The 26,093-nt window shown below is 40.2% G+C and overlaps 1 protein-coding gene across 1 annotated transcript; it reads right to left on the bottom strand.

Moving 5' to 3' along the window:
* Nucleotides 1–7,893: 7,893 nt before the first annotated feature.
* Nucleotides 7,894–24,401, bottom strand: SPINT1 (serine peptidase inhibitor, Kunitz type 1). Its single transcript, XM_053474445.1, has 10 exons — nucleotides 24,002–24,401; nucleotides 18,367–18,521; nucleotides 15,342–15,483; nucleotides 14,115–14,285; nucleotides 13,026–13,061; nucleotides 12,731–12,856; nucleotides 12,413–12,463; nucleotides 12,008–12,178; nucleotides 10,952–11,008; nucleotides 7,894–8,737 (listed from the first exon to the last, which is right to left on the bottom strand). The coding sequence occupies exons 1-10, from the start codon at nucleotides 24,399–24,401 to the stop codon at nucleotides 8,550–8,552; spliced, it is 1,497 nt and encodes a 498-aa protein (XP_053330420.1). The 3' UTR covers nucleotides 7,894–8,549.
* Nucleotides 24,402–26,093: the final 1,692 nt, after the last annotated feature.

Raw genomic sequence — 26,093 nt, 5'->3', positions numbered from 1 at the left:
AGCCTGGCTGAAGTTTGCAAAAACAAACATTAAGTCCCCCAAAAGCATGTGGGGAAAGAGTGTTATGGTCTGATGAAACCAAGGTTGAACTTTTGGGCCATAATTCCAAAAGGTATGTTTGGTGCAAAAACAACACTGCACATCACCCAAAGAACACTATACCCACAGTCAAGGTGGCCAGCAGACCAACATTCAAAGGGGCGTCTGGAAGCAAAAATGTAAGGATTACCCGAAAATAGGGTGTTAAAGAAAAGCTGGGTTGTGGCTTCACAAAATCAATATGAACAGTGTGGATGGGGGTAATACACATGGCAGTGGGGGCATCATCAATAGACAAGAGTATGCTTGGGCATCACATTAACCAATACAAAAGTGGTGGGAGCATCAATACATAAGGGAGTTAGTTGGGGCATCACTTAATCAATGCTGGGGGTAATACACAAGGTTGTGTTGTGGGGGGGGAGACCGTAATCAATACCAAAGGGGGACCTGCCTGGGGCATCAATACACATGGGGACAAAAATACAATGACAAAGCAGTGTAGAAAATAATTTTTTTATGCTTCAGTGTGGCAGAGCCTGTCCTGGTATGTATTTGGGTGTCTGTGTGGCAGACCCTTTCCTGGTGTGTATATGGGTGTCAGTGTGGCAGAGCCTGTCCTGGTGTGTGTGTATTTGGGTGTAAGTGTGGCTGGGCCTGTCCTGGTGTGTGTGTGTGTATTTGGGTGTAGGTGTGGCCGGGCCTGTCCTGGTGTGTGTTTAGGTGTCGGTGTGGTAGAGCCTGTCCTGGTGGGTGTGTGGTTGGATGTGTCAATGTGGTAGAGTGTTTTTCGTGGCCTGGCATTCCATCCTGCCTGGAGGTTCCTACTACTCTGATTCAGGTAGGCCCTGCGTGCCTCAGGGCTGGCCAACAAAAGGGCTCCTACAGAAGTTTGTAGAGGGCGCCCCTGCATTTTGTGTTACGCTATACTTTTTCTATTAGATGACAAACAGTCTATTGCCAAAACCTTTTTAGTTGTTTAATATTTAACACTACTCTTTCACTTATGCAGTGTTAAGAACTCGAATCTAATTAATAGGCAATAACAAATCCTTCAGAGGATGCATAAGTATTACTAACCCAGTACAATACAACCTTCACCTTTGTAAATGCTTTTAGCATCTGTGTGTAATTGTGGCATTCAGTGTTAATGAACAGGTTGAATGACATTGCAACAAGGAAGTTGTCACTTCCATAGTGGGTGACGCATTTCAGTTAAGGTTTGCTTCATGCTTTGTGACTCTACTCAATGAAGAACTTGTTCTCAGAGCTCTTCCTTTGTGAAAGGCACAGTCTTTTCTGAATGTATTTATGACGGGCAGTGAGAGGGCCGATGAATGTATCAATCAGTAGTTATTACGGTTAGCATTAGGCCTCAGTTATACTTGTATCTAAGGCTAAAGGTGAATTAACTTTCTTTGCAGATTGTTGTTCATGCATTGAGTCTTTTGTGTTATATGACATGTCTTTTGTGTCAGAACTGAGATAAAAAATTACTCAATTTAGGAAAGACAGTAGTTTAATGTATGCACTGGGCTACCTACCCTGAAACTAACTAAAGGATTAAATGGATTTGTGGAGCTGAGTATTTTATTATATTTCATATACATATATTTTATTCTATAAAGTATAGCTACTGACCTAGGTTGGTAGGTCCAGGAGGCTGACATTCCTCTTGCTGCAAAACCATCAGACATACCTCCCTCTCAAGCGATCAAGCCCCCCGGTGTCCCGCTGCACAATGGGCCAGTTACAAGGGATCTCTTTGATCTCCCCAACCAGCATATTTGCACTATGGGCACTGTGCCAGCTCAGCAAGCCTCTGCACATTTCATTAAAAGGCACGTTTAAGATACGGCGCACCAGGATATAATCTCGCTTTTACTGTATTGGTGACGCCAACCATTGTGGTGGAGAGGGCTGGGGACAATAGCTTAGGACAGGCCCAAAGTTAAATACAGCACTAGCTCGTACCCATTTTGAGTGAAATCACTTCAAATATATAGTGCAAGATATTATAATAAAACAAAATATTCTGGAACATTTGGTGTGGAACGGCGCCAGGGGTCAATGAGAGACAGCCACGCTGGTGCTGTGAAGTAGGTCTGAGCAGCAACAGCATAAACCTCCATTCATTTTACAGTTCCCTAAGGCAGTGCAGAGAGATCGAGAATCAGGACTGTCTCACAAGACCTGGGACTGTTGGGAGGTATGGTAGCTGCAGTAAGATTGCCATATTTTTTGAAAATCTGTATAGGTTACAACTTCCCTTGTGAGATGTGGAATTTCCTAAAAATTCTTATCAATATATACTCTATATACTATATCTGTATATCTCACGTGGCCCAACAATTAAGTTATCCAAATTGCCATGTTGGGTGGGGGTGCCTAAGCATAATATTAATGATCACACCTATAGCATCAAATGTAGTAGGATTACCAACCACTCTAGCTATATCACAGTGCCATGTTCAGCTAGCCCTTGTTGAGGATTACCATGAGCTAAATCAAACTTCTCTACAGGAAGGAATGGATATCTGTCCATATCACAGCTCCCATGTTAACTCAAGTGGGTTGGTTGGTGACCAGTCTTCTCAACTTTCCTAACTGCCTGCCACCTGGTGGCGCCTACTTGCAATGCACCCTACAATCACCATTAACCCTTTGAAAAGACAATATCAGCTTATTGCAGGGAAACTTTCTATATGTGCCGGTCAACATAATTTGTAACATTTGTATGTTGCAAAAAAAAAAAAAGTCCAACCTACTTCCCATGCACCTTTTGATCTCTGGGTAGGAGAGGAGTAATGTTTGGCTGTAGTATCACAGGAGAAGCTTACCCAAAATATTTTCCCATGTTAGCTTTTTTTCTATGTAATGTCCTTCTACCGAATCTTCATCAGCCAGTCCCCTTAAATCTTTTTCTAATACCACTAATTAAATTGGTGAAAAGAAGGGGCCTTTGTAGACATTATTGCAGTACCCCTTAAGAATGTGCAGGAACTTGTTACTAATTTAACCATGTAGGTGGAATATTTTCTGCACATCTGTAAATATTAGATTGTTGGAATGCAGCCTTGTCTTTTTAGTGATTAGATACATATAATGAGATACAAATAAACATTGCTTATGTTTTACTATTGGCGAATTGTACCGAGGACACCTAATGGTAAGATAAAAAACTGCAAATTGGTTCCCCTTTTCGATATTTGATGTACTCCCACAGATAAGACATCACTTTTTCAGGATAACAAGGGGTTTCTTTTGAAGTCATAGAAACGCTCTCATTTGTAATTGTATTGTACTGTCCTACTACCCTATATTGAATAAATAGCTTAAGTGGTTTGGAGGTAGTAAAGGTTTTTGTCTATACTTTTTTTTATGTAGTCTATGTGGTCCGACAACCACGTAAGGCAGGACTGCAGCTTACCCCTATGGAACTCCCACATCAGGCGGTAACAGAGAGTTTCCTTACACAGTGCGCGTTGGCGCCACATTGGTAAGCTGTGGCCCTGCGTTAGGCGGACCCAGTGCTGCTCGCCTGGACCAGTGAAGTCTACAGGTGAGGTCAGTGCTAGTCAGGGGTTATGCTGCACTACCGTCAATGTCTGGCTCAGTATATAGTGTGGTAGGAGTTAAGCTGTACCATATTTGTTCCATAAATGTTATTTATTTCAACTTAATTTATTTCATTTAAGTTCATTTATTTTTTTTGATTTTTTTTTTCTTTCCAGTTGGCATACATTTTACAAATTTGTGAAATAAATATTCTTGCCAACATTAATTTTTTTGTGGGTCTTTTTACATCTCGTTTGTGCAGGGCCCTCCTCACCTGTCGTCTCTGTAATTTGTTATGTTACATACTACTTGTTATGTCCTGGCTACAGGATCCACCCCGAGTGCCAAATACTCTAGGTATACCCCTGGATGGTAGGGTTAAGGAATATTGTGGCACTTTAAAGAAAATATATATATAATTTGCAATGTCCCCAGTGGACTATGGATAGGGTTTCCTTCTATTATAGCTCACAGATGCCAGTGATATGACCGGGCTCCCTATAATGTTTTTTTAAATTATTTTTGTTTAGCTATGTATCTCCAACAACAAGAGTTGTTCTTAATGGAATATTCTTCAATCAGATGCCTCAGTGTTCTACCCAATGACCAGTTATATTTAGTGTGTTTATTAACTCCTTCATTCCCCTACAGACGTATCGGTACGTCCTAACAAAAAGAAAAAGCATCCAATAAAAAGCCCTTTAGGACGTACTGCTACACAGGGACATCTCCCTGCTGCTGACTGCTGGCAGCACGAGTGTCGGTAAGCCATAACATAAGGAATGCCCGACCACACCTTCAGATATTCCCATCAGAGTGACATCACCACTGAAAAAAAGTTTTATTTTAATTTTTATCAATCACTAAAAATAGTAAAATAAATTAAAAAAGAAACAATAAAGTGAGGTAAGTGATGTCATTGTGACATCACATGTGCAAGAGGTCCCTTGAGGGTTCTCTATCCATATTGCACAACAAACAAAAAAATGAATAAAAACTTACATCACATGCCCTATTTCTACACATAAAAATATTAACCCCCTCCCCCAAAAAACTACCCTACAGAGTAAAGGATGGGATGAGGGCCTCTAGAATGTGTATGTGCGTTCAGAGATGGTATTCTGCTTACCTTGGTTGTAACGAGCAGTTATTTGAGTTACTGTTGCCTTTCTGTCATCTCGAACCAGTCTGCCCATTCTCCTCTGACATCAACAAGCCATTTTCGTCCACACAGCTGCCACTCACTGGATTTTTTCTCTTTTCCCGACCGCTCTCTGTAAACCCTAGAGATGGTTGTGAATGAAAATCCCGTTAGATCAGCAGTTTCTGAAATACTCAGACCAGCCTGTCTGGCACCAGCAACCACCATGCCACGTTCAAAGTCACTTAAATCCACTTTCTTACCCATTCTGATGCTCGGTTTGAACTTCAGCAAGTTGTCTTGACCATGTCTACATGTCTAAATGCATTGAGTTGTTGCCATGTGATTGGCTGATTAGCTATTTGTGTTAAGCAATTGAACAGGTGTATCTAATAAAGTAGCCAGTAAGTGTGTGTATATTTAAAGAAACTCTGAGAAAATAGCAAACAATTGTTTTAGACTTTTACATAAGCACCTACAATTATCATTTACGTGCATGTTTTGTAAGGTTTCAAACAAAAGCCCTACTCACTCTGGAAAAAGATGCATGATTTGTGTGGGAATCTTAATGAAACCCACGTATGGCACGTGGGCCTTAGAGTAAAAAAAACCCTGGGACTGAAGAGGTTAATGACCTTGCAGTTAAACTGCTAGTTTCGGATGGGAGCATGTGACAACTTGTATGAACTTGAGCGCAAGAAGCCACAGATAAAACTTGCATACACCTCAACCCCACAAACTTCAGTGATAAATATGTGTTGTGCTTCTCAAGTTGTTACACACAAATACATTAACCCTTAACTGACAATTTGACTTTTGGTGACCCCCTCTGTGGATGAGATTGGATAACGTCTTGTGTACTAAAATTATTATAGCCTGATGCAAGAGGAAAAAGCCCACCCAGCGAAGGAGAATATGGGCGGAAGGATGAATGAAAAAACAAGAACATAAAACAATGTATCAGAGCATTAACTCACAAATGAAAGTAAAAGGCATGCTATGGATAATCTAATCTGAAAGCCTGCAAACGGCAGAAGGAACAGGTTGTGTAAATCAGCAATATGAAACCGATTCTCAGACGGGACAAGTGTTCAACAACCTGCATTTGCACAAAAGGGGAAACTGTAAGATGTCGCCTGGGAGTAACGGGTCATGCATAAACCACAGGGAACCCAGGGAACATTCTATGCCCACTATCTGGGTCTTTTGGAGGAACTATGGAGCTTGGAAGCCAGTTGCCAATTGAGCAGAGGAGGAGTGAACAGGCCTAATAATAGTATTATCTCCCAAGCATAGGGCATGTTGCCCCTCTCCGGAGAACAGCTTTTATCATCTCGAGGAGAATGGCTTGATTTGAAATATGTCTGAACTCTGTATGTATGTAATCTAAAGATTGTTATACCTAAGCATGAGAGATGTGATTGCCACCATTGAATTCTTCCCATTTTTAATTATTGACTTTTAAAGCTAAGATATGAAAAGGCTAGATACAGATACCAGCATAAAAATAACAACATAGGGCAAGCTTTATTTTTATTCTTTATATTTAATAGCATGGCTCTTGTTGCTTAGAAATTGACAAATCGACTTTGCCAAAAGTTCAAATAGAAGCAGGGATTATGTGGATCCCTAGGGATTACCATTACCAAGAACATTGGTATACAGTTTAAAGGGACAGCCTCATGTCCCCGAGACTCCTACTAAAGACAAATGCACATCAAAGTACTCTCTGTGAATACTTGAATATACATTATTTCAAAATGGAGTATATATATATATATATATATATATATATATATATATATATATATTTATTTATTTATTGCCACGGATTGGTTGCTTGAAGATGTCAATCAGTGGCAGGAAAGCACTGCCATTGCAATCAATGGGAAGACTTTACACATGCATTCTGGAATCTAAACAGATCCCTGCGCACAGTTTGAAATGAATATAATGGCTGGAGTGCTCCTTATATGATAAGGAGTCAAAGTGTTTAGTATATTGGGCTAAAACAACACATACAAATGGCTGATATGCAGCCATGTCAAACAATACAATTCCAATCGTTTTTGCACTATATAAAAAAAGGAAAACCAGCAAATAAGTTTGAAAACATTTTTCATCTGATACTGATGAATGCAAACCTCTTCTTCAGAGCGTTGGTAAAACAAGTCTCTTGAGAAAATGAGTTCTGGGTAGAAATCTCCAACCAATTTAAAACCCAGGCTACTTCAGAGAGATATTTCCTTCGGAACACCCTAGGCCTCTATGGTAAAATCTTGGCCAGTTGGAATTATTTTCACTGTGTGAACCTCCAGGTTCCTACTTCCCTTCTTCACCTATTGTGTTTAACCCTAGTAAAATAGTCCTGCAAAGCAAGTCATGGTCCTAGGGTCTCATCTGGGTCGTTGAACATAGGGCATTGTCTAATTTTTTGGCGTTTGTAATTGACATGAACTAGAAGATCTTATGGGAAAGATTTTACTATGTAAAGGTAATTCATGGTTCAGCAATGTATTAGATCTGAAAGAATCCTATATATGAGTACTGTACCATATGCCCTCTTCATGTCTCTATTGTAAGTCTCAGTCTTTTTGTGTAATTTTTGTTTTGTCTGATCTTTATGTCTTAAAATACTTAATAAAGATCAATATAAAAAACATCTAAAAAGCCAAGAATCGCTCTCTTGCCATCAAGAAGAAGTGGTCAGCAGAGAGGCTAGGGAAACATTTATAGAGCACGTGAGTGTGTGTGTGACTGTAAGCGAGAGTCAAAGTCATTTTTTGCTTAGTTTCCATCTGCTTTCTGGTGAGTCTGGCCTTGTCTTCGTGGTTTCGTACAAAACACTGAATTTGCTAAAAATCTGTAACTTTGCAATTCGTACAAATCTGAATGCACAAGTCTAGTTTTATACACTTATTTAATATATTTGTACCTTCTACAATGTCTATCAGGAAGCAATAAGTGTACGTGTTCAGTTAAAAATAAAAATGCTTCTAAATGGAAAAATGTACAAAAAAACATAATACCCTGATGTACACCGATAACCTCAAATCCCATACACTTTAGCAACATGTTGTTCAACCTTTTGGCACATTAACTTTTTTGTCATATAGCCACTGTGCTAAGAAGAAGAATAAAGGTTCTAAAATATATTTTGTTTACATTTCTAAAGAAGTTTATTCAGGACAGTCTCAGAGGTGAAGTGTAAATTTGGCAAATGTTTCCAAAGCACACAAACATTACACTATATGCTTTCTGTTTAACAATTCATCTATAGGCATAATCTACCCAAGTGTAACTTTCACATCTACTCATATAGAAGGCTTGATACAGATAGAGCTGTATATGTGACTGAAACTTCCTTAATTCTTATAAATATTTAACTCTTACATACCTGACCAGACTATTCTACCATTCTAGAACGGTACTGCTTATTGAGTGTCTTCCTTGCAATCACGGAGACATTAACTAAAAGTGTTGTTCTGGTAAAATACAGAGGTGACGTTACTTGCCTCATCTCCACCTTAGTATTTATTTAAAGATACACAACTAGGCAACATGTGTTACAACAAAAAAAATCTATCTACAACATTTAGATTTAAAAAAAAAAAAAAAAAAGGAGGGGGGGGGTCATTGAGTATTACTGTAGCCACCAGATTTTGAGAAAAATACAAAACCCATAAATTGTATAAGCATTCATTATGGTTAGGGAAGCAACCCCTTCCTATTGGTCCATCTGTCTTATCTGCAGAATGGATTTGTAAAGTCTTTTGGCAAATCCATTCCTGAATAGATTTTCGCAGACTGTTTAAACAGGTTTGGTGGTGGGATTGTACAGGTGCTCTGTATCTTCAGTAGCAGATAAAGCAGAGTTGTTGACAGCTGGCTGCCGTCTGCGGCTTCCTTTTCTCCTCTTCAGGTAACAGTAGCCGATAACTGCCAGAACAACCAGAATGCAGATTCCCAGAAACACTGCGATGGCCACTTGAGCAGAGCCTGCAACATATGCACAAACAAGGTAGGCAATTAGTGCAATGTGATGCAAGTTTAGGACATTTCTGAGCAGGAGAGTAGGATTCGTGCTTGCCTCCATCTGCAGTTTGCATGCAACAATGTCAGAAGCCCAGTATATGCCGAGTAATACACTTTATTGGTTGGAAGGAGACAGACAGTGCTTTGCTTGTGACAGAATGACCTTTCATACAAGGCCCCCAAGGTACTCAGAGATGGCTCCAGCCTGGTTGTCAAACTAAGATAGCACAGGTTGGAACTCCATTGTTTAACTAATCCCATCAATAGGATTGCTGCCAGGGGGAGGAAAGGTTGGGTTGTACACGTGTCTGTTAATTTAGGTTAATGCAGTTCTGTGGATATATGAGGCTATGTTTTACTTCAATAAACTGTTCATTCTTGCTGTAATTCAAGGTAGTTGTGTCTACTTATTGGGTACACATAGCAGGGTTCCAAGGTGTGCATGCTGACTGGTGCGGGAAGTTATTTCGGAGACAAAAGGAGGATACATCTGGGTGATTTCTGGGAGTTACAACAGCTCTCTTGATGAACTTGTTACGGTGATAAAGCCCACAATAACCAGCACTCACAAGGAACTTAATGATGGTGATCAAACACACTGAAAATTAAATTATAGTTAAATGGAAAAAAAGCCCATCCCTACATTATAAACCATGTATTGTTTAGGGCTGAAACAACTAATCGATAAAATCGATAATGAAAATAGTTGTCAACGATTTTCGTTATCGATTAGTCGAATCGATTTTTCACGATTTTATCCTTATATAATCCGACCTCAAACAGAGATCGGATTATAACACTAGAATCCAGATCCCCCGCAATGCTGCAGGGGACCTGGATTCCCCTCGCTGTCGGCCGGTCTCTCACTTCCATCCCCCCCCCTCCCATACACCCCTCTGACGCCTCCCCCCTCCCATACACCACTCTGCCTCTCTACCCGGCTCCCTTGTGTCTTGTGAACCTCCGTTGCTGACAGGAGGCAGAGTGGAGTATGGGAGGGCGGGGAGGCAGAGTGGTGTATGGGAGGGCGGGGAGGCAGAGTGGTGTATGGGAGGGCGGGAGGAGGCAGAGTGGTGTATGGGAGGGGGGGAGGAGGCAGAGTGGTGTATGGGAGGGGGAGGAGGCAGAGTGGTGTATGGGAGGGGGAGGAGGCAGAGTGGTGTATGGGTGAGTTATAGTGGTGTATGGGGGGTATAATGAATTTCAGGGAGGCAGAATGGCATATCTGGGGGAGTTAGAGTGGTGTATAGGGGAGGTAGAGTGGTTTATGGGGGCATAATGAATTTCAGAGTGGCATATCTGGGGGAGGCAGAGTGGTGAATCAGGGAGAATTTCAGGGTGGTGCAGGGCATTTATGGGGAGCGGTGTGGCATATCAGGGTGCACAGTGGCATATTGCAAGTTATAAGGCATAAATGGGGGTGAGTGGCATATTGCAAGTTATAAGGCATATCAGGGGGGGCATAAGACATATCTGGGGGTAAAAAGTATATCAGGGGGCTCAGCTGGATATCAGGGGGCTCAGTTGGATATCAGGGGCACAGTGGAATCTCTGGCATATAAGAGGTATAAGGCATATATGGGGCAAAGTGGCAAGCTGGGGGTCAGATGTGCATAACTGGGGCAGTTTGGTAAATAAAAGAATATAAACAAGGCTTTTTTTCTCAGTTTTTATTAAATATGAAAAATAGTTAACATGAATTAATATTTACTAATAATTTTGTATTAAAACCTAGTTTGAGAAACACCGTTTGGGTTCTTGTAGCTTTTATTATGTCAGAAAAATTAGAAGGTGAATAGCGAGAGGCCATTGCAATAAAGAGATGAAAGTGTAAATTTTACATTTTTTATTACATTATTTTAAATAAAAAAAATTGCATTTTTTATCCGATTAATCGGAAAAATAATCGGCCAACTAACCGATTATTAAAATAATCGTTAGTTGCAGCCCTAGTATTGTTCAACAATCACAATGATAACTAAACAAGTTATGGAACAGTCTGTGAATGCAGAGTATTTTCATTCTACATAGATTAATAAAAAGTTATTATATTTTGATCCCCATCATTAAGACCTCATGAATATCACGTATTATGGGCTGTATTCCCGTACATATTTTTGATGATATTTATTTTAAAACAAACATAGCTAATGAATTACTCATGGTGCTGTAACTCACCTGAACTTCCATCTCGAGCCTCAGCATCTTCACGTGCTACACCAAAAATGTCTTTCCCTGTAAAAGACAAGAATTGTTTAGAGCAAAACAAACACCTGCTACTTTTGTGGAATGAAATAAAAGGTTTGTGAGAATTAAATACCTAACAAGCCGAAAGCCATGTGAATGATGTATGGGCCATAAAAGTACTCTAGCCATTAGGTTACCCTAGTTTGGAGCACCTTGTCTCTACCTCCACTACCTACATTTATCTTTATATCTTTATATTTGCATCACTGTGCCAGGTGCGCTATTATCCAAGCATTTCCATTAAAAAAAGGCCATATTGACCCCAGAAAACATTGTCTAAATAGGTTTATTATACCTTTTAGTGGGCCAATGTTAATCACCATTGATGCAGTTTACTTTATTTTTATATTACAAATAAATCCTAGGATCTAATCATCCAGATATGTTTACTTATGGCATATCCAGTAAAACAGATGTGTTAGTTTAGTAGGGTACTTGAGAACAGAGGTCAGAAAGGGGTCATAAATAAACCTTATCTATGTTTTTGAGGGCTTTGACCTTTGTCCCACACTGGTTAAACTTCAAAACCTAAACACATCAATAAACAGTTATTTTCCGAAGAACCTACTGAGGATGTTGATACATTTAATTAGATTACATTTATTTATAAAGCGCCGGCCGATTCCGCAGCGCTGTTACATTCATTAGAACAATTTATAAACACAAACAATAACACACACACACAAAAAAAAAGACAAACTGGACAAAGGAGAAGAGGGCCCTGCTCCTGCGACCTTACAATCTACTCATAAATAATAAACGATAAGCATAAAAAAAAAAAAAGCCACCAGCTTCTACTGGTTTGTATTGTATTGTATTAAGCGCTGCATAAACTGTTGGCACTATATAAATAAAAATTAATAATAATAACCTACTTTACAAACAATATTGATATAATGTACATATAAAAGTCAATTATTTAATTCATATAAACAATTACACCAACAAACATTAAAAAAATACAATAGCAATGCACATCATACATACCATTAATCCCTGAACAAAACAGCAAACAGTCCTTTTCTGAATTAAAGTTATTCCCATTGCCACCGCAGCCACCATAGGTGAAAGACATGCATGCTGTCAGATCTGGATCATAATACCATCTGTTAAAGCTGGCACGGCAAGGACCTGTGTCTGGCAAATCCACACAACGAGCTGAAACAAAAGGAAAGTTATGAAAAATATGTGTCCAGTGAGAAAGCAAAAAAAAAAACCAAAAAAAAAAACAAAAAAAAAACGTTACAGTGGAGTATCCGGACGTTTGTGTAAAACAGCTCAGAAATGGTAATAAAGGAAAAGCTTCAATAGAACTGAAGACTTTATACATTGTTATCAGTCATCATAGTCAAAGTGTGTAAAATGCACAAAAACACAACAAAATGTTTTTACCTTTATTGTTGGAAACATCTAATGCTTGCAGCTTCTTGAAACCTTTATAATCTACACAAAAGGGAAAGAAAGATTTAGTTTAGACTTACATTAGCCAGATTTTTCTGTAAAATAAGTCAAAAAATGCAGCATAAACAAGGCATCTCAAATAGTACTCAAAATCTGATATATTGTTAGAGTGCAATATAAATGTATCCAAAATATGCAAAGTACAGTATGTTGTAAAGTGTATATATTAGCCCCTAAATAAAATAAAGGATCTTTTTTCAAAATAGCAGTGATATAGTGTAAATAGTTGCATTGCATTACAACCCATACATTTATCACAGGAAGCCTCGTCGGATCCGTCACCGCAGTCTGGTGTCTCATCACACTCCAAAGCAGCGTCAATGCAGCAGCCATCATCACAACGGAACTGTGTTGGGTGACATTGCCCATCGCATACTGTCAAGAAATGGAAAAGCTTACTTAGTGCAAATTCAACCGGCGAGGGGGTAGAATTTGACAAAAAAGGACTACCATGCTCCTCCTTAACAGGGTTAGAAGGGATGTGCAGAGCAAATCATAAGGATCCCAAAGCTTATCCAGTTAGGAGCACAGTATATTACCCTACCTGGGTGCGATCTTCTTCCACCCTTTGCAGAATGTCCTAAAAAAACAACGAGAAGCGTGTTAGACACGGAAACTACTGAGCCTTTTTTAAACCAGCACCCACGTTATTTGCTTATTCTCCACAAACGAAATAAAATGTACATCAAGGTGAGTAGTTTTACTAAGAATACGTGTAAGCACTGTGGTTGCTCTTAGCTTAATTCACAGCCATGTTTCCTGTAATTAATAATGTTATTATTTATTGTTTTATATAGTGCCATCAAATTCCATAGCGTTTGTCTAAGCGCATGGCACAGGCGTTCACCGGCTGCTACAGAGGAGGATACAGGTCCCCTGCAGCGCTGCGGGGGATCCTCCTCTTTGGCAGCCGGTGAATTTCTGCGCGATGCGCTCAGACAACCTCCGCTTTCGCTAGGGCTTCTATGATGATATAAATATTATTTCAAAAGAAAGCCCGACTTGTGCTGAAGAAAGCAATATATGATTTGCGTGGGTCCACTAATCGAGAAAAGAGAATTTACTGCTGAAGAAAGACATAGCAAAAACCCAGTCCTGAAGGAGTTAAGGACGGATCGTAGCGTTTGTGAGCAATTTGCAGCCTCTGCATTGCCATGAGTTTATTCGTATCAACTGTATAATATAATTTAGCTAAAAATAAACAAAAAAGACATAGTAAGAGTAGGACATAGATCAGGGGTGTCCAAGTTTTATCGGCAGTAGGCCACTTCATTTTTCACTGAGAGGAAAAACAGCCTTTAATAAGACATGCAGATTTAAATAAACACAAAATCCTTTACAATGCCCCTCACCGGGCCTAGAAAGTTTTGTCCTCTGACGTGACCACAAATTCAGGAGGGCATTATATCTCTAGATAAGTAAAAATTAAATAGTCCTGTTTAGTCTAGGGATGCATTTGGCCCGTGGGCCGCATTTTGGACGCCCCTGACGTAGATTGTAAGCTTGTTTGAGCAGGGCCCTCCCCACCTGTTTCTGTAAGTCACATTATTACGTTATAATACTGCTTGTTATACACATCACTACGTAATAAGATGGTGCTAAAAACAACAAGCCTTTGTTCCAATAACCTCACCTGGGTCCGTTCTGCAAGTCTGCAGACAGTCCTCCTTTCGCACATAGTTATTCTTGTTCGGTTTGCATCCTCCAAACGTGAACTCCTCACAGTCGTTCATATCCACATTATAATGCCAGCGAGAAAATTTAGCACGGCAGCTTCCAGTCTTTACTGGAGCGAGGCAGTAGTCTAGAAATTAGTAGAAAAAACATTGCATTAAAATGCCAAAGTACAGTAATGTAAACATGATGAACGCAGATGTGCCTTAATGTTCAAATTACAGGAACCCCCCCCTTCCACCGCCAATAAATACCGAAAACAAAGCAAGAATTTAGTACATACCGTTTGTAAATGGAATCCAACATTTCTGCCTTATGCATTGAATGGATTCTTGCTTTGTTTTGTGTATTTATTGGTCATTATTCTAGCAGCAACCCAGGAATCTAAATATGTATGCCTTATTATGCTTTTTAGGTTCCGTGCTCCCCCTTTTTGTATATATTTTTAATTGCAGCAACATTGTTTGAGCGAAGAAAGCCATTGTTGATTGCTTTCTAAGCTTGTTTGACCCCATGGTGTGTCAGGCATGTCATTGGTCCTTTGGTGGCACGCACTGTACACTCTCTAAGATTTTCCTGGTTATTCCTTCTCCTAACACCTTTAGTGAATAAACCACAAGTAACATTGGTTCTAGGAGAGCAATTACCACTGGACATTAATGTAAATGACCATCGTTATGGTTTCTGGACTGTTAACCTTAAACAGCACTGCTATTTTACCAAACCCAGCATACTTATTTTAGAAATGTGTTAATTTACCCTCTCCAATAACCTTTGTAGTGAAATAGCATCTAGAGAAAGCTCAAGGACACCATAACATTGGGTCCAAAACCCACAAACTGCCGAAGATCATCCACAAAACCTTTATAACTACATTCCTTAAATACATTGTCCAACGCTATATAATTAGAATCCATAATCAATACCATTGATACATTTGATCCGTCCAGCCATCATACGGACTTTAATGTATACAATAGTTTAGTATCACCTTTAAACATTTTTGCATGTACACTACCATTCAAAAGTTTAGGGTTACTTAGCAGTTTTCACGTAAAAGCAAGGAAATTTGTAGCTTCGCTAAAATAATTGCATTGTAGGAGATACGTCCAGCTGAACGGATCTCCTGCCCCGTGCTGTGCATACGGAGATACTTAAGCCAGCCACCATTCAAGACGCTACTAACCCTCAGTCTCTTCTTTGGACAGGACGGTAATTGTTGTCGTCGCTGTACTCTGCTGACTTGCAGTGTCTGTTACAATCAGCTGGATAACATAATGGCCCATTTCTAGATTGGACACCTCCAATGAAGAGTTATGGGGAAGTTTCTGCAGGAAACAAAAGTGTAATGAAAATACCTCCTTAGTCAACATGCCATAGTGAGAATAACATATACCGAAATTACAAATAATGTGTAAGTACCTTCTAAGTGACCTGACCCTGCAACTGATCAATTGTTACTAATTTTGTAAATAAAAGTTTTAAATATTTTTCAATAGAAGCGAAGCAACTAGTTACAATCCCAATCTCTTCTACTTTGGCAATCCAAAGAATTGTAAGCTTTTCAAGTAGATACAAACCAGGCAAATGGCAGTATGAATTGAATGCTTTACAGGTAGTATTTGTAGTATTTGTGGAAGCATCGCATCCAGAGGTTTGTCACTTTCTGATCTGTGGAACTGCTGAAGACATTAACTAAAGTTTCAGTCCCAGTGGAAAGTCCATCTTGTTGGACAGTGACCTTTTAGTGTTCTACACTTCATTGTAGGTGGGATTCTAGCATCCAAGGATTTATGGTTGTAGCCAAAGATATGCTCAAGTGTGGCCTTCACGAACCACCAGGCTGCTCTATTAATGGTCTTCTCAGCATCTGTACAAAGCAGGGCAGGCATGGCCCAGTAGAGCGAGATATTTTAATGGCACTGAGGACTCTTATTGTGCTATACCGGATACAAATATGCAACACAAGCTATGAGCACACTTTATGATGACCTGGGAGCCACCTGTTTTAAATCATCGCCAGGGAGAATGCTCTATAATGGTTCATAGGATTTGCAGAAGGCTTTCACTGTTACTGTTCTTTGAAAGTCTTGAGCTCAGGGGTGTACTACTAATGTAACTTATTGAACAGTGTCCTTAACAACCACCCATGTTTTTTGCAGCGTTCAAAAAAAATTGTTCTTGTACTCAGGTCAGTTGGATGTTCCAGTTTATGAGGTTGGTATGTTGGCGCCTCAAGGACTCAAAGTACACATATGCGTTGTCACGATTTGTGTGTTTGGTGGTCTACCTCAACACACACAATCTTCTAAAACAGCACAGATAATTCACTGGTATGTTTCTTCAGCTGGTAGCATTCTGAATAAGTATAGTCCTCATAACACACTTGTGCACATTTGTCATGTCAGTGGCCAATTTCTCATTAAAGTATTTCCGTTGTAATTTGCCAAGGCAAATCACCAGAATGCCCCATTGATCCACTCTGTCCTTTGGGAAGAAGACTAATAATAGTGCCATTCCCGAGTTCAAAACCAGGCCAAAAGCTCCAGATCAATAAGGGCAGCCATAGAATTGAAGGAAAGGTTATAATCCCCACCCACATTGCAACACAGGGGAGGTTAGACAAGACAGAAGCATTGGTAAATATTTGGGGCATTGGTAAATGTATAACATCTGCCAGGCGATAAGCCTCTGATAAACATAAACATGCCTCCAATGCTCGACACTGAAATCTCTACCAAGAAGAGGGCACACTCAGGGACCACACACACATACTACCCCTACCAGGAAAAAAACATGCTAAAGACGCTGCAGCTCCAGTGCTACAACATACTGCCTGCAAGTGCCAGTATCCTAGCCAATCACTCATATGAAATAAGTCCAAATTCTTCAATCAGGGCCAGTCTCACATGGGGAGACGGGATCAGTGCGGTTACAAAGCGTTTCTGAGCCAAAAGTGGCAACGCAGGAGCTTGTGTGTAAATGCTGCTCTGAAGACAGACTCAGGCTCTCCGCATGGTAAGGGTGTGAGTAGAAAGGTTTTTGTAAGGGTGTATTTGTCTGTAAGTGTGCTACATGACTTGGCCCTAACATGCCCCCAGGACGTCATTTTTAAATAGGTTCAGCTGATGGATACATTAAAGGAAGGTTTTGTCAAGTATGTGAACTAATTATAGTGCTATTGGGAGATATACAGAACCAGTGTTTCTCAACTCGGGCCCTAAGATATTTCAAGGGCGGCACAGGGGAAAGATAGAGAGATCATTAAAAGATTTGGGTGTTATGCCAAAAATATTGGATTTAGGAATCCCCCAGTTTGAATTTAAACAAAAAAAAAAAAACAAACAAAAAAAAAAAAAAACACTCATGTATATAGAGCATTTGATTGATAGTTTTAAATTACTTGCTGGATACGGATATTCTGGAGAACGCTGCAGACGGTGGCGTTACCTTGCAAGAACCACTTAAACTACAGAGTGCTATAGAAGCCCAAACAAGAGCGCATTTCATTTTATGGTAAAAAGTGCAATTTACAAAAACAATTTCTCCAGCTTTTTTAGAAACAAAAAAAAAAAAAAAAAAAAAAAAGAAAAAATGAAGGCTCAGCACTTCAAATTGCCACTGCCTGTGTGTGGACATTACAATGACTCGCAATTTGAAGTTCCAAGCCTTTGTTGTTTTTTTTGGTTTGTTATTTATTTGGTTTGTTATTAAGGGTCTTGGTAGAGCCTGGCTTGGGCACCTATGAATCTCAGGTGATTTTTTCAGCTTTTTTCATGGCATTTTCTACATCATACTTGGTAGAATCAGGTTTCTGTTGGGTAAGATATTTGTTAACACATAGCGAACAAAGATGATCATCACTTATTGCAATGGAACCCGAAATGTGTTTTCCAAGCCCAAAGCTTCAAGCAACTCGATTAAGAATAAAATTTTGTATGTAAAAATATATATTTGTGAAGTGTGTGAGTGGAAGACTATTTGACAATTAACACAACCTGGACAGGTGGACCAAAAAGAAAAAAAACAAGATTGCAACAGGGCTATGTAAGAAAAATAAAACAAAAAGAAAACAGGTTGAGAAACACTGATGTAAACAAAGTCTCGGTAGATAAAGTGTACAACCAGTCACACACAATGTAAACAGGAAAATGTATTATACATAATACAAATTTTGTGTAAAAATGGCGGTCATTGCTTGGTAAATTTACCTGCAAAACAACAGAAGGGTCTCCCTGGATGAGGCTCCATTCGTAATCTACGATCCCCTCATTGTCCCAGCTCTCAATGCCGCTCAATGTTACAGTTTGAAACGGCTGCGTTTTTACATCCCGGCTCACCCTTGCTATTGGAGGTTCATCATCGCCTAGATAAACGTAAACAATACAAGGAAGATGTATTAATGTTTATGAACAAGTTTAGGACACCTTGAGAAATCGAGTGAAACGTTTCGTTAGTACAGAAGGCTGTCATGGATGAGATTTGATATTTTGAGTAAAAAATATATATAAAACAGATATTACGCATGTACCGGGCTCCAAGATTTCTGATTGCAGCCCTGGTTGCCGCTCATTTTCTGTCCTAATACGTACTGATCTCTCTTAACCCCTTAAGGACAACGGGCGGTCCCTAAACCCATTGAAAACAATGCATTTTGAGTACATGTACGGGCTTTGTCATTAAGGGGTTAATGTATCAATTCCTGACTACTTAGTGTTACATACATTTGTTGAGCCCTAGAAACATGCAGAGTAACATTTCTCGATAAAATGACCTAAATATGCCATCTGCTACACCATGCCCCTGTAGGAAAGCATAGGGTGCCAGATTCATGACATAAGCCCTGGAAATATTTGCTGTATTTTACCTTTTATTTGTATAGTATGGGAAGGTTATTACAGTGATTGACAAACCCTGGGGTTTGAAAAAGGTACAAGCCATCACATGCACTTTAATACATATCATAGATGAGAGGTCCATTTACACTCCCTGGACACTTTATTAGGTACACCTTGCTAGTACCGGGTTGGATCCCCCTTTTGTCTTCAGAACTCCCTTCATTCTTTGTGGCATACTTTCTACAAGGTCCTGGAAATATTCCTCAGATTTTGGTCCATATGGACATGATGGCATCAGTCAGGTGCTGCAGATTTGTCTGTTGCACATCCATGATGCGAATCTCCCAAAGGTTCCACCGCATCCCAAAGGTGCTCTATTGGATTGAGATCTGGTGACTGTGGATGCCATTGGAGTACAGTGAACTCATTGTTATGTTCAAGAAACCAGTTTGAGATGATGTGAGCTTTGTGACATGGTGCATTATCCTGCTGGAGGTAGCTATCAGAAGATGGGTACACTGTGGTCATAAAGGGATGGACATGGTCAGCAGCAATACTCAGGTAGGCTGTCACATTTCAACAATGCTTAATTGGTACTAAGGGGCCAAAAGTGTGCCAAGAAAATGTCCCCCACACTATTACCCCACCACCAGCCTGAACTGTTGATACAAGGCGGGATGGATCCATGCTTTTATGTTTACACCAAAGTCTGATCCTGCCGTCTGAATGTCACAGCTGGAATCAGACCAGGCAACGTTCTTCCAGTCTTCCATTGTCCAGTTTTGGTGAGCCTGTGCGAGTTGTAGCCAGTTTCCTGTTCTTAGCTGATAGGAGTGGCATCTGGTGTGGTCTTGCCGCTGCGGCCTATCTGCTTCAAGGTTCGATGTGTTGTGCGTTCAGAGATGGTATTCTGCATACCTTTGTTGCATTGAGTGGTTATTTGAGTTATTGTTGGTTTTCTATCATCTCGAACCAGTCTGCCCATTCTCCTGACATCAACAAGGAATTTGAGCTCACAACTGCCGCTCACTGGATACTCTCTCGTTTTCCGACCGTTCTCTAAAAAGATGGTTGGGCGCGAAAATCCCGTTAGATCAGCAGTTTCTGAAATACTCAGACCAGCCTGTCTGGCACCAGCTACCATGCCACGTTCAAAGTCACTTAAATCCTCTTTCTTCCCCATTCTGATGCTCGGTTTGAATTCCAGCAAGTTGTCTTGACCACGTCTACATGCATAAATACATTGAGTTGCTGCCATGTGATTGGCTGATTAGCCTTTTGTGTTAACAAGCAATTGAACAAGTGTACCTAATAAAGTGGCCAGTAGGTGTATATTACATGGTGTCTCCTTTAGCAAATCCATGATTGGAATCCACCATATGCATTTGCCTCTTTCCCCACACACACAAGCTATTCGCCATCCAGATGTGCTCAGCTGATTGCACCTCCTGACATACACTTAACAAGTCAGCTCCAGCATTGGCTCAGCGAAAGTCTAACAAGACATCCCAGTGTGCATTTGGGGAAGTGCTCCTATTGATTTCAAGCAACCAATCAGTAGTGAGAATCAGCAGACCACAATAAAGACTGAAAGCAGAAGCTTCTCTGTAAAATTTAAAGAATACGTAATAAACTACTTACAAAAGATTTTAATATGTAATCTTTAATGAGGTTGTCTGGGACTTTATATTGTCCCTTTAACGTCATATGGGTTCAAACTTGTCTTTTATAAAAAAAAAAAAACAGGAGACTTTTTCTAGTTGTAACAATCTGTTTTCCTGTGCATCAACCCATATAGCTTTTGTAAAACAAAACGTCACGACTAACCTCCTTGCAGCTACCTTTATACAGAATAAACTTTTATTCTAAGAAGCCTGGTGATAATTGTGCCTTTTGATTTCAACAACTGTGAGGTCATCACTAATTTACAAAAATAAATTGACCTGAACATCAGCAGGTCAGTTAACGGTTTCTTTAAACTATTAAGTGAATAATTGGGCAAGACTCCCTATGAAGTGAAGGAGTTAAAAACCACAGCTCTCCTAGCAAATCCCCTTTAGAGAAGAGACCCCTCTGCGTAATGTACGGTACCTTTTTTCTTCTTAATAAAAATACACCTATCGCCCTAACACACACAACACAACCAAGAAATCATAACCGCAGACAGAGTGTGGCTTATTCGGGGGGGGGGGGGAATGTGACTCATGTTTCGTTATATTCCGTGTACTCATTACACAACCTTTATAGTGAGTATGGAAAACCAACATCCACTGTCTTGTTTTTATTTTCATGTTTGTTTGTTTTGTTTTTTAAACCACAGGTTTTTGTGGGGGGGGGTTGTGCTTTGGTAAAACAGAAAGTAGATTTCAGCACACTTTGGATTTAAATTAATAAAAAATTGCATGGTTTATGACTTTGTATAGAACAACATGTAATGCATTTGTTTATTACAATACAGAGTTGCTGGGACGTATTTTATGTTTATTTGGGTGGCTTTTTGCAGGTTAACCTCCATCCCAATGCACCTTTTTGTTTTGCTTGTGGTCTAGAAGACTGCTCCTGATCCTTATACCTTACAAACAGTGACAGATGTCATTATCATGAATTCCTAAAGGTAGAGCGGGAATTTAAAACATGCGATGCTGCAACAAAATGGTTACGCTGCCCCCCAGCTTGGTGGCACAACAGTCCGTTCTGCAAACATTGCTTACTACACCGAAAAAAAGGATCACTGATAAATAGGCATTAATGAACCTTTAAGTTGGTCACCTGCTATTGTAAAATTCTAACAGTTATACACGCTTTCCTGCATTAAATAGTGCTTATCCCAAGTAAATATTTGTACAGCCCCTCTCACGCTGCTTACATGATGTAAATTTTCCAATTAATAGTCAGATGCCACTTTAAGAAAACCATTATGCATTATGAAGATTATCACTGGGATATCATGCATATCAACGTATATAACTCTCAAGGGTGCCTACTTGGGAAATTCAGTCCATCTATTGCACATCAATCCCACTGTCCCACTATTCTACACATTTATATTAGTAAAATATCCATCAATAGGTAAAAAAAAAACAAAAAAAAAAAACATACACACTACCATTTAAAAGTTTGGGATTATATAGGAATGCCCTCGTTTCTGGAAGAAAAGCACATTTTGCTTGGCATGAAATGGATAGGAAATACAGTGTAGACATTAACGTTGTACATTTCAAGCTACAATAGTCATTTACTTGTTTTCCCATGAACAGCAGCTAAGTGACCCCAATCTTCTTGGCGGGAGTGTATGCCTTGGCAAAGCCCACTTCAAAAAAACAAGACTGTTTTGAGGGCAGATCAGAGTAATATTCTGGCTTTTATTCTTAAAAGCTTTAAGCCCGTTTCTGATAGACTGAAAAACACATAGGTCAGCCCCATGAAGAAGAATGCATATTAAAGTACTAGAGACTGGAGATAAAGTATATCACATGTAAGCAGATAAGTATGGGCAAGAACGTCACATGCAGAATTCCCCAATCATTTGCAATGGGAGACGCCACAGAAATTTAAAGGGACTTTAAAGTGCATATGATGGCTGGCGTGTCCATTTCATTGCCTTTTACAGTCCGCTGAGACACCTGACCATTATACCAACAGGGACTTTTATGACAGGGTACTATAAATACATAGATATTAATATGAAGTTGCTTCCTCTCACCCCATTTGCATCTACAACAGCTTCCACTTTTCTGGGAAGGCTTTCCATAAGATTTTATAATGTTTCTGTGGGAATTCATCCCTTCATCCAGTAGAGCATTTGTGTCAGGTACTGATGTTGGATGAGAAGGTCTGGCTCACAATCTCTGTTCCAGTTCATCCCAAAGTTGTTCTGTGGGCTTGAGGTCAGGGCTCTGTGTGGGGCACAGTCATGTTGGAACAGAAAAGGGCCTTGCTCAAAATGCCTTTGTATGTTGTAGCATTGATGTTACCCTTCACTGGAACTAAGTGGTCTAACCCAACCCCTGATTTCAATAGCTAAGGTGTATCACAATACTTTTCTCTACATAGTAGTGCACAAAGCAAGGTCCATAAAGAAATGGTTGGATGAGTTTGGCATGTAAGAACTTGACTGGCCTGACCGCAACCCCATTGAACACCTTTGGGATGAGGTGGAACAGAGATTGCAAGCCAGGCATTCTCGTCCAACATTAGTGTCTGACCTCTCAAATGCTCCACTGGATGAATTCCCACAGAAACACTCCAAAATGGTGCAGCAAGCCATGCCAGAAGAGTGGACGTTGTTATAGCTGCAAAGGGAGACCCACTACAAATTAATGTCTATGTATTTGGAATGCAATGTCATCAAAGTCCCTGATGGTGCAACGGTCAGGTCTCACAATACTTTTGGCCATATAGTGTAATTTACCACCAAGAGGGATTGAGTTGCATAGCTCACTGAGGTTAGCCCTTAACAGTAAGTTAACATTCCAACCCTCTGCAAAAAGTCGCTTTATAGTAATTCAGAAGATGTGTGTCACTAAACCAGCTACAGCCCAACACAGGAAGTGGACACTTTCAGATAGTAACCGGACAGCGACCAGTTTTGTCTGGATCGTCAAGTTTTCAATGGGGGGGGGGAATACTCCAACTCTGTTACAGCTCCCACAGGATTTGTACATCAATGTGTTTGTTTTACTGGCCTGCTAATAAAATACCAGGCACTGGATATTTACCAGCAAACATTTGTATCGAATACCTACATCTACAACCACCAAAAACAAACACATTGTAACATAACAATAATAATAATAAATAATACAACTGGGCAAATGGGATACAGGTGACCATTAATATTTTGTAGGAAGGGCACTCTGCCTGGAAGGATCCAGACACAAAGTACAATAAATAAATATGCAAATAGCAGCTCTGTTGAAGAGGAAGAAGAAAAAACCAATTATATTAACATAAAAAGCAAATAGATAGTGTGTGATCGTTTCTCCCAATCACCCTCATTAATATTTACCTAGCTGGTCTTCCTTCCGTTCTAAGTGAGCTTTATATACCCCGAGTGTGACATAGTTGACCAATCCCTTATTCCTGAAGAACTTGCACACGAATTCACCCTTATACAGGCAGTTGAGTAAGAAGCAGGAGCTGATCGCATCCTCTCCTTCTCGAGTCGGTTGAACTAGAACCAGGTTACAGCCCAGAGTCTTACAGCACGAAGTGATGCAGTCCCTGCTGCCGGACAAAGCGGGGGCCGACAAAAAAATGGCCCCGTTCTTCACCGATTCATCCAAGTCCAGCACGAAGTTAGGAACGCCCTTTGTGAAGTTATTCAGACACGTCTCTTGGAAAGACTCGGAACAGACGAGCGGTAAGATCATCAAGAAGAGGACAAGGACACCTTGGGCAAGCCACATCCTGGTGTCTAACGTCCACCGGAGCCGGACTGAGCAAAGCCCGGAAAGGGCTTGCGCCTTCTAGAACGGCAACCAGTCGCTAGTGGAAATCTAAACGGCAAAAGCGTCTAAATAATGGTTTTCTACAAAAAAAAGTCCCAACAGCTATAAGTACGTCGGTAACGGATAACAAATAATCTACTTCCCCTTGGCGAGCTCTAGATTTCAAGTTAAAGTCCTGAGTTTTCTAGAGCGTATTATTACGTCCATTGAAGATCAAATGTTTTCCCAAGATGCCGTCGTCATCGATGAAGCGGTTGACAAAATCCACTCGGTACAATTCCAACCGTGACCCGGTTAATTAACCCAAAGGTGAAGCGCCCCTTTGTCTGCCAGCTTCGTGCGAGTTTCACATGAAACTCTAGTGGGTGTTGCTTCCCACGGAATCTCCACCCTTAACCCGTCACTCGCCAGCCAGGTGAATACTTACCTGAAGACGAAAGCAGGGAGGAGCCGGAAGGTAAACAGGCAGGAAGTGAAACTCTACCCTTCACCTCTTCTCTTGAGTCAGAAAGAGGGGGGGGAGGAGGAAGGAATGATGAGCAATACATTTCACTTATAGAGAGAAATTCTAAACCTTTAAAAGGAATAAATTACCCCCCCCAAACAAATCCAGGCTCCACCAGATCATATCAGAATCTAAGTTAAATTCCAGTTCTACTCATGCTTTTACTAAACATTACAAAAAAAATTAAAAAAATTCTCCAGCATGTTTTTTTTCCAATATCAATTGTATTGTTATGATTCAAAAAAGTATTCTCCAGTAACATAGACTCATCTAGTCTGCTATTTCTATCCTAACACCGAGACATGTGTCAGTCCTTCCTCTGATCTTAGCTTTGTGCCTCTCCTATGCTTGTTTACATTACTGCCTCCATTGTTTCTGCTGGGAGGTTGTTCCACATATCCACCACCCTCTCAGTAAAGTCAAATTTCCTTAAACCAGGAGTAATTTCGGCATTTTTGTTGTGTGTTCATTATGCCATGATTTTCATTTCCGGTTTAATGTAGGCATAACAATTGTGTTTTGTTTTTTTTTTGAAAGGATAATAAGGTATCAATAAAGCAAAATATAGTTGCATCACTGATCTCTGTCTTAATCATTATGATCAGAGTTTACTTCAGTTCAGACAGGAGAGAAAGCCTTCTACCAATGTGGTCATTCAGGACCCAACCTGATACGGCTGTTCATTTTTTATTTTTTTGGGCTCAGAGGCAATTAATGGTTTAATAAACCTTACATTTACACTTAAGAAAGCGATGAAGCATACTTTACTAAAAGAAAAATCATTATCTTAACTGTTGAAAGCAGGGGTGAGCCTATAGTTACTGGCACTTGGGTGCAAGAGTTTTTTTGGCGACTACATAATTAACACAGACACACACGAACACGCAAACCAGTTCTAACATGCTCTTCAGCACTAGCTGCTGCGTTCCTACTAAAGCCCTGCGCGGGACTGCTTTTTTTAATCCCACTCCCGCTGATTTTTTGTCCAATTCCGCCCACTCCCGCAATGTTTGTGTCCAATCCCGCCTGCTCCCGCCACGTGTGTGTCCAATCCCGCCCACTCCGGCTACGTGTGTCCAATCCTGCCTACTCCCGCCACGTGCGTGTCCAATCCCGTCCGCTCCCGCCACATATGTGTCCAATCC

Source organism: Spea bombifrons, chromosome 9, assembly GCF_027358695.1.
Source record: "Spea bombifrons isolate aSpeBom1 chromosome 9, aSpeBom1.2.pri, whole genome shotgun sequence".
Classification (NCBI taxonomy): Eukaryota; Metazoa; Chordata; class Amphibia; order Anura; family Pelobatidae; genus Spea; species Spea bombifrons.
The sequence above is the reverse complement of the archived record's forward strand: the minus strand, read 5'-3'. Positions and strand labels throughout refer to the sequence as shown.

What these genes read in the sequence shown, in the direction of transcription:
- SPINT1 (XM_053474445.1), bottom strand. Translation starts at nt 24,401, where the DNA reads ATGTGGCTTGCCCAAGGTGTCCTTGTCCTCTTCTTGATGATCTTACCG. An exon ending in ACCCTTCTGTTGTTTTGCAG is followed by an intron (nt 15,484 to 18,366) that starts GTAAATTTACCA and finishes TGTTTCCTGCAG; the next exon opens with AAACTTCCCCATAACTCTTC. An exon ending in GTCCAAAGAAGAGACTGAGG is followed by an intron (nt 14,286 to 15,341) that starts GTTAGTAGCGTC and finishes ACTAATTTCTAG; the next exon opens with ACTACTGCCTCGCTCCAGTA.